A 9,757-nucleotide genomic window follows, 5' to 3' on the forward strand; every position below is an offset into this window, starting at 1 on the left:
GTAAAGAGAAATTTGTTTAAAATATTGGTTCTTAACAAGAATAAATCTATTTATAATGTAAGGCTTATATCAGTTTTCAGTGGTACAATAGCCATAATAAGTTACAAGTAAAATAAATACATTTGCAAGTAATTAAAATTAAATTATATATACATATAAATAAATGAAAGCTTTTAAAAGCAATTGCTTAAAGAGAGATTGAATTTAATGAATATAATAATTGTATATATTTTATTGAGTCTATATCTATGTATCTATCTATCTTTACACACACACACATATATATATATATATATATATATATTATATAAGAAAGCAACTTAATACAATACAATGCATTAAGTAATATAATTTAATAGAGTATAAAGCCCTTTATATAATTTGATAAAGTATAATGCTAACATGCATATAAGAAATGAACTTGTAAATTTAACACACACACTGACATACAGAAAGACAGATAAAGTTGTAATTGAACTTAAGGTTAGTATTTCAAAATAGTGTGAACAATGGATACTCAATTACACAGAAATATAATCTAAGAAAATAAAGTGAATAAAATCTAAATGGAAATACAAGGAAGTAATACCCTTTCTTTGTTTTGAAGTAAATCTCTGAGTTTAATGAGGATGGGTGTGGCTATATAAGTAAGCTCTCCTAGCAACATTTTCACCCTGAGAAAACTGGAGATGGGATATATTTAAATGAGCTCTATTCGTAAGGCTGCACTTGCTAATGACAACAGCTGTCACAACAAAAAAAAGTTTCATCTAGTGAAATCAATACGAAAGAAAAATATGAACGCAAATTAAAGTTTAGCATATAAAAGAGGAATAGGTTTGCATAATTTTTATAAACAAACTTTTATGAATACAGAGTGTTCCTTTATATAAATCTTGTCATAGCTTTTTACGTAAGAAATATAATTATTGTCACAATGGCTAACATTTTTAACACAATGATAGTTTTGAAACTGTAATTAAAACTGTGGGCGGAGTGTATAAAAACCACAGGGACTATTTTAGTAGTAAACATATGCTTAAACTAGAGAATAATGTTTTAAAAGGAATATACTTAGTGTTGTTTCATTCAACAATAACTGAAAATTTTTTTCTAAATTACTAACTTTGAAAATAAAACACCTAGTATAATTTCATAGCACCAACAAATATATTTTAAATCCTATAAACAAAGTACTACTTCACAGCAACTTTGAGAAGCCTTTGAAAGAAAAAAATTTCAGTTTTTTAGCTTTTAACAATGGTGTTATAAAAGCATATAAGAAAACTCCATTAATAATGAGAAGATAAATTCAATTCTTTTTCAACCATCCTCTAGACTCTTACATGATTTCTGTTTTTGCCAATTAAGCTAAGTTAAGACTCCAACAAGGCAGAGAGTATTTCATCAGTCTCTGCTATTGTGTTGTCAGAGGAAATGTGGGCCTAAACCTGCCATTTTGCTCTTTGTTGCTTTCAGGCAGATGTAGCTAAACTAGTTTCTACTTGTTTTAGAAGCATATGCTATACCCAGATATAAGCCTAAAAAGCCTTTAGAGCATTCGTATGAAAAAAATTAATCAAATATTAACAAAAAATAGCACTTTGATTCAAGGATCAATTAAAATCCTATCTGTTTCAGCAATTTTGGCATGCTAAAAACATCTAGACAACAACACTTTTAAAACTAAATGAGATTCATTTCCAGATTCCTGGCCTTAATGTCTATCGGGCAGGGGGAGGTAACTCTAAATTCACAGTAGAAATTTATTGATTTATGTGGCTAGTTTTCAGTGCAAATTTAACAGTGGAGGGTGTTGGTTTCTCTTACAGCATTTTCCAGGATGCTACCATTTTTTATCTAAAATATTGTTGAAAATCGAAGCAAATATGCCTAAAATATTAATTTACAATATTTCGAGATACATATATCAAAATAATTAGGAAAAATGTTGATTATTATTCTAAATGGTCTTCATTTATTTCAACTAATTCAAATTCAAACATTCATTTTTATGAAGTTTTTTTTAACTTTTAGTAATACATTATAATGTTTAAGGCAAATTTAGAGCCTCTTTGCCATGTTATTGATTAATCTGTCTTTAATTACTTTGATAATTTTTTTTAAAATTAGATTTACTAAGAGAACATAATTTCAATTTTTAAAAAATTTTCTTTTAACTGTTTAGAATCTACATATTTTACTTCCAAAAGACTCTCAAAAGCAAATATACATTTCTTAGAGCTAAACAAGGAATAAATACATACCTACTTGAAAATAAATTTTCATTAGGCAATATATTATTCATATTTTAAAGAATAAATCAAAGCTTAAAATAGTTCATGTAAATTAAAGAACAAAATATTGGGTAGATATACTTTATTGCTAGAAACAAAATAAAAAGCAACATCAAAGTAAGACAATTATAAACAATATTGTTGATCTTTAATCTTATATAAACATAGTGAAAGAACATCTTGAAATATCTATAACAAAGGCGCAAAATCATGAATAACAAGATATAAAAAATATATACAGTTTTAGTTTAAAATAAACTCAAAACAAGCTAGAGTTTAGAGAGAATATTATCACTTATTTCATAAACAATAATTCTATTTTACTTTTGTTTAATAAAAAAAAAAAATACTGTTTCCATTTTAGTCGAATTAATAATAGAAAGAAATGATTTAATCTATTTCTCTCTACAAAATAAGGGACAACAATGAAAATACATTGTACCATATGATTTTTTATATTTTTCCTTTACTTTTGTATGTAGTTTTCTTACTATTTCTTTCTGAAGTAAAAACTCTAATTGCTGTCCATTTTGCTTTGTTTTAAATTTGCGAATATAACTGTAATGCAATGAGAGTGAAGAGTTGATTAAAAATTGGTTTTAACCTATCCTTTCAAAATAGTACTAAGATGTTCAAGAAATAAATGTATTAAAATAAATAGATTAAATGAATAATCAAAATAAGTTCATATTTTTAACAGATTTAATTTACATTTGAATTTTTGTGAAATTACAATTTAATATATAATTGTTTGAAAATATCTAATTTAATGGAGTTTTTTAAAATGATGGACTGACTTAGGATGAAATTTATATCAAGACTTGCAGTCTTCTGATATATGCAACAAAGCTTGTACTACCTCAGCTTCTGTTCTTCTTACTTCTTGTTCTCTAAATTGTCTCTGTCTTTCTTCAAAACCACGTATTCTTCTGTTATATTGATCGGTCTGTTCTCTTAATATAGCATCTTCAACCTGAATATTAGATATTCACTTAACAATAAGTTTAAATCAAACAAGTATTGTTATAAGAAACTTGAATGAAAAGAACATTTAATTCTAAGTTCATTCATAAAAATGTAATTGTAAAAAAAAAAGGGGGAAAAAATAAAATAAAATAAAATAAAATAATATGTAATCAATGAGAAAAAATAGAAGTAGCAACTGATGTTAGAGGTATCCTATGCCTGATTCAAAACTTTCCCATGTGAACTGTTCAAGGATATCTCACATTTCTCTTCTAACTTTCCTAAGGGTTGTTTTGAAAGATATACATATCACCTGGAACTTTCCCTAATGACAAAGACACTCTTCTATCTACCATGTTGAGATGGACAAGTAATCTATGTCCAAAGCAGGCTGGTTTCTAGCAGCTGATAAGGCAAATTGCAGCAAGACCTGACAAAAGGTGACCCTAGGGTGTTCAAAATGAGTGGCTTAAAAGTGAGAGAAAAATGTCATCAGCTGTCTACATAAACAGCCAACAATGCCAGTTTTTAATTGGTTTTCCTGTTATTATAAGCCTGCAGGCCTGGGAGGCTGTCTGCATATGGTTCTTAGGGCACCATTTGCTTTTCCAAATTAAAAAAAATAGAGGCTAATAAAGGTGTGAGTTTTGGTGGACAGCTGATCTGTACTATGTTCCCAGCCTGGTATTGATTTTTTTCTTTGTCTTTTTGTTCCCATTGTCCCACAAAAGTTTAATTTTCTTGTTTTGCCAGCCCCAACTTATGAATTTCATAAGGTGTGTTGGGGTGGTAGGCCATCTGACAGCTATTGTTGGTAAACATGTGCAGTGGAGGAGTGTGTGGGTTCAGAACGTCTGCAGAGGCCCCAGTTTTGTTCTAAAGGCCTTTGTTTCTTTTGTCTTAGGTATTTTCCAGTCTCTAGGTGGCAGATGGATGTAAGATGAAGGTCAAAGTGTGTGTGTAATTGAGTGAGGACTGAAGTGGGAGTGATATGGTGGAGGAAAATCAAAGCTGACAAACTAAGAGCCTTCAGCAGGGAAACTCCCTTATGGCATGTGTATTAATTCAATGTTCAGCAACATATGGCTTAATTAAGAGATTAAACATAAAGATAGATATCTGCTTACAGAGCCCCATGTTCAATGCTGTGACTGAGTGCAAATCCAATGAGATTTGGTAATGAAAGCCTAATTCTATCTTCAAATCTCCACCCAAAATAGACTGTTAATTCTGTCTCCAACAGTCAGCAAAAGATAAATACAAGAGATTTGCAACCTATGAAGACTTTGGAAATGATCATAATAGAGAAAGAAAGGGCTTGTTAGAATATTGTTCATTCTAAACAAAAAGGAAAAAAATTGCTTTCTTTGAGTCTTCAATTACATTTAATAGATTCTCTTTTCCCTTTTTTATTAGCTTTGTTAAACAAAACTATTACTTTTTTTATGTTTTTAATCCTTTCATTTTTCACAGTAATAATAATAGTGTGGTTATAACTGTTTACTAGGAAATACCAGACTGTTTTCATGAATATTTAAAACTAGGTTTTGATCTTTGTAATTATCCTCCTAGAAACTCATAAAATGCTAATTTACCAGACTTATGTAAATGACATTTAAAAAAAAAGAAGGGAAAGAAAGAAAGCAAAAAAAAAAGTCATTTAGCTAAAGAATAAATATTAGAATAACAACATCTGATGCCCATCTCAAAAGTGACTCCCCTCACAGTTTGTAAATTAATACATATGCTCTGTGGTTAAGTGACAAAAAAATAATAAAAAGCCTACAGCAATCCATATGCTTCCAATCATAGATAAACTAAATTTTAACAGAATATATTGAAATTATACAAGGTTGATTACTTAATGAGTTTTAATGGCAATATATGAAGAGAGGAATTAACTGCAAGTTAGACAATACTTTAAATTATCACATTTCTAACAAATATGAAGAAATTAGAACAATGTTTGTTATGATACTTGAAATATTTATTGAACTACTCTTATATATTACAAATAATTTATTAAGCATGTATTATTTGGAAAATAAAAAGGTGTATCAGAATAGAAAATATTAATTGAAGAAACAAATGAAATATTCAAAACATAGATATGTCATTGCAATGGTAAACTTTTTCTCTTAACATAACAGTTATTCAATAGCTTAAATTTATTCTAAAAATAGGCAGTAATTAATTAGGAAACAAAAGAATATTATGGAGAAAAAAAAAAATCAAGTCTTGAATTTCAAGAACATTATTTAATTACCTCAGCTCTTTCAGTATCAAATTCTAGACAACCAATTCCATCCAAACGATGCAAATCTATCCAACCACGCCAAATAACACAAACTCCATTCATTATAAATTGAGATTTTAAATGAACCTGAAATATTTTTATCATAATTGCAAACAATTAGAATTTAATTGAAAAAAAAAAACTACTTAATTATAAAAATAACTATTAAAATAAAACATACATAAATTCATACTTGTTTTATTTCAAATATTTAATCAAAATATTAACACTAGAAATCTTGCTTTCCTGACTCAGCTATGAAGGAAGATAAAAGAAACTTTGACAAAGTAAAACATGACAATAGTGTTCTTGTATCAAGGGAGATCTATTGGTGGGAACATGATAATGATGAGTAGTAAAAGTACCTGTTGAACAGATATATCAATTAATGTTGATTTCAAACTAATAAATACACTGGAAAAAATGAACATTAAGTAGGATTTTTTTTTTAACAAACAAACTTTGTTTTATTTCATTATCACAACTAAAAGTCTATAAAATACAAAACTTCAAATTTTATTCATTTTTTTTTTTCCTACGTTAGAAAGTAGGGAATAAATATTTATGTAAGGGTAACTAAAATAGGGATTTATCTATAGTTTATTAACGAAAGTAGACTAAAGTGGGACCCGCCTATACGAAAGTTGAAGGAAAATGTTTATCCCACTCACATAACTGTCACATAAGACTCCTTCACCACTTCGTATGACTAAACAATAAATTACTCTGAATGAAATTTTATCCGAGCCGGACTTCCTCTGGATAAAACATTAAAGTGAACTAACTTTAATTTTCACAAAATATTTAATACAAAATCAACTTAACCAATACTTAATACTGATTTCTGAGGTAATAATAATAATAACGATGATGGTGGTGGTGGTGGTGGTGGTGGTGATGATGGTGCATAGGTTTTACACATGGATTTTATATATTTAAGTGCGTTCATTTATACACACACACACACGTCACGTATATAAAACAATTATTACGCTAAGATTCTACGTGTGGAGCGGGGTGTGTACAATCGTGTGTAGTGTGTGTGTGTGTATGTGGGTGCGTATATGTGTTTATGTGTGTACAAAAAAGTCTTTGTATTCATATTTGTTTTCTTTCTTCTTCTTTTCTATTTTTTTTTTTATATAATATAACCGATAGACCAATAAACAAGGGGGAGAATGATTTTGACGGTTGGGAAGGCGTGTCACCAAGAAGACTTTTAGAGATCGTTTCGTTAGTGCTGTTTCCACATCTACTTCATTCTACAATTACTATAGGAAATATGGATCATTCAATCGTTAATCATTCAACACCAAATGGTTGTCCAAAGATTTTTATTGTCAAATTAACTTCAAAAGATAACTTATTACCGCTTATAAAAAAAAAATTAAAAAAAACGAACAAAACACGCTCAAAAGCCAAACAAACATATGTAGGATTTAGGAAACAAGATGTACTTAATTGTGAACCAGAAATCTAAGAAATGCAAATGTTTTACATTTACATATTCAAACAATTTCGGAGAATAAACAGAAACTGATTTATCGCAACCACGTGTCCTCGTCTCGCTAGCATGCCCTGTCGCTACTGAAGAGAATATTAAAATAGATGATTGGGGCGTGTACCAAGACTGAATTTGATAATGAACAGAAGATAAGTAGAAATTGTATAGAGATAGGAAAATGAGAAATACTCACAAACTCCACACTTTAATTTAACCCTCCCTCTCTCTCCCCACTCTCTCTCTCTCTCTCTCTCTCTCTCTCTCTCGCTCTTCGTGTGTGTGTTTACACGCACACAAAAATTAATCTTTTAGGGACAAATAGTCATGAAATCATAATCATTTAACTCTAACAATAATAAGCATTTCTGAGACACAAGGCCACAACATTATAAGCGTTGGGACTGTATTTTGGTGACATGCATGACTTTTACTAAGTACAGAAAGGGCATTGGCAGTAACAAAAGAAAATCGTTAGGACATGTGATATAAAATTTCTTGGGGTTTTGGGGGGGATGGTGGTTAAAAATTATTATTTATTTTTTTTCTAGATTTAATCTTCACTTAAAATTTCGCAACTACATTATTCTACTTACGTTTGTGAAATGAAATGAACTTTGATCAGGTTTCTGCCACTAACACATACGAATTGAGAAGAATAATTATTACGAATACCATTTTTACCCCCTCTTTCTCTCTTTCGTCTTCTCAAATTTGAACTCCACGTAAGCCCTTTTTGATACCAACTCGCCTGAAACCGCCCCTGGTTCTATGATACAAACTTCCTGCATTAAAGTAATTCTAAATTAAAATCTATAAAAATTGCAAGCCAATTTATGTACCAAATAGGGCGGCGAACTAGCAGAATCGCTAAGCACGCCGGAGAAAATGCTTAGCAGCATTTCGTCCGTCTTTACGTTCTGAGTTCAAATTCCACCTAGGTCGACTTTGCCTTTCATCACTGCGGGGTCGATAAAGAAAGTACCAGTTGAGGACTGGGGTCGATGTAATCGACTTACACTTTTTCCCGAATTTGCTGACCCTGTCACAAAATTAGAAACCAATTTATGTACCAAATGCCTGGTTAATAGCGATCGTATTATTTTTAATTTTTCAGTATTTTCACAATTAACTGAAACGAAAGGCTGTGTATTTCAATAGAATTAAGGCAAAACACTAATAAAATTCCTGACGTGTGCCACACTTGCGGTAAATGGAACTTTAATATCAAGTATCAATTTTACTTCACAATTAATTCATTCTAAATAGAGAAGAAATATCATTTGCAAAAGGGTACGAAGAAAACAGTAGGATGATGCAACAAGAAAAAAATTTCTATTTCACTACTAAAAGTAGCAAAGATTTAAAAAACTGAAGTCCTTGTATGTATGTGTGTGTAAAAGCAAATCTACACTTACGCATAAATACACACATACACACACACACACACGAGCGAGGGGACAGACGAAAGGAAAAGATACTCAACATATTTACTAGGAGTTACATGTATTTAAAACAGTTTGATTCGGCTCTATGGGCCTCTAATAGAAACCTGTCTCTTTCATAAATATTGTTTATATTTCGGGACGGTCCTTTTTTTTTCTTGTCAAATAAACACAGGCACTATAAATTCGCTTTTCATGTGTTTACACGTGTCTCCTGTTCTGTCTTTTAGGTCTTTGGAGGATGAGACACATGGGATGGAGAGTCGCTAAAGAGGTCACAGGAAGTGTGACGAAAGATTTCCAGACGATTGACATAAAATAAGAACAATAATAAACAAGTAAAGAACGAATATACAGTGCGTGTGTTTATTTGGCTAGAAAAAAAAAAAAAAGGCCGTCCCGAAATATAACGATATCTGTTTCAACACACGATTTCAAAACCAATTAATAAACGCGTGTGTGTGTGTATTTATATATATACACACACATACACATACATTTATAAATAAATTTGTAAAAACATGATGATATATATGAATATATTAATAATATACACGTAAGTGTACATACATCTACATATATATATATATATAGACAGAGGTTGTGACCATGCTGGAGAATAACCATTAGTGATTAGTTTATCTCATTTCATTTCTATGACCCACTTTCATTTCGGGTCTTGACAAATGAAGGAGTTGGACAGCAGTGTCCTCGTTTATGTTTCTTGTTATAAAGTGAGTTCATCTGGTATTTGGGTCTTTTTTCTGTGTGCTTTTGTTTTTTTTAATACAACCACATCTATGCCTCATGGATCTTTGAAGATTTTGGAAAGGTATTGAAAAAAATTGTGAGCCCTTGATTGCTAAACTGTTACAGTATCATAAGCTGCTGCTCCCTTGGCACCCAGGTCACATTCCTAATGCTCCCTCACCCTGCACACCACAAATATAGACCACTTTCTGCAGCAAATTCAAAACAATTGTATTTCACAAAACTTTAACCTATTAACATTTTTTTTTACATCTATCACCACATTTCTTTAGTGCCACCTCAGTTCTTTTAGTGCCACCAGAAGCTGATCTATTGCACTAAGGCAATATTCTTGGAATAACAGCATTGGAATGCTTTAATCTCCACGGTTAGTTTGAAATTACTTGAAATAACTTAGTTTGAAATAACTGTGAAAAGATGACTGAAAATAAATGTTTTTCACAGAACCCTTGCGGTTTAATTTTTTTTTTTTTTTTTTTTT

General features: G+C 30.3%; 1 protein-coding gene across 2 annotated transcripts in view; it reads right to left on the bottom strand.

The window, feature by feature from the left end:
- LOC106883712 (core-binding factor subunit beta) overlaps nt 1-9,757 on the bottom strand; it is a 33,143-nt gene that overhangs the window by 7,288 nt on the left and 16,098 nt on the right. The window contains exons 4-5 of one of the 2 annotated variants that reach the window (XM_052967020.1): nt 5,530-5,646; nt 3,157-3,270 (exon numbers count right to left, since the gene is read on the bottom strand). In XM_052967020.1, coding sequence (XP_052822980.1) covers nt 3,157-3,270; nt 5,530-5,646 — 231 coding nt within the window. The remainder of the gene's footprint in view (nt 1-3,156; nt 3,271-5,529; nt 5,647-9,757) is intronic. The other variant, XM_052967021.1, reaches the window with a different exon arrangement.

Source organism: Octopus bimaculoides, chromosome 4 (genome assembly GCF_001194135.2).
Source record: "Octopus bimaculoides isolate UCB-OBI-ISO-001 chromosome 4, ASM119413v2, whole genome shotgun sequence".
NCBI classification, from domain to species: Eukaryota; Metazoa; Mollusca; class Cephalopoda; order Octopoda; family Octopodidae; genus Octopus; species Octopus bimaculoides.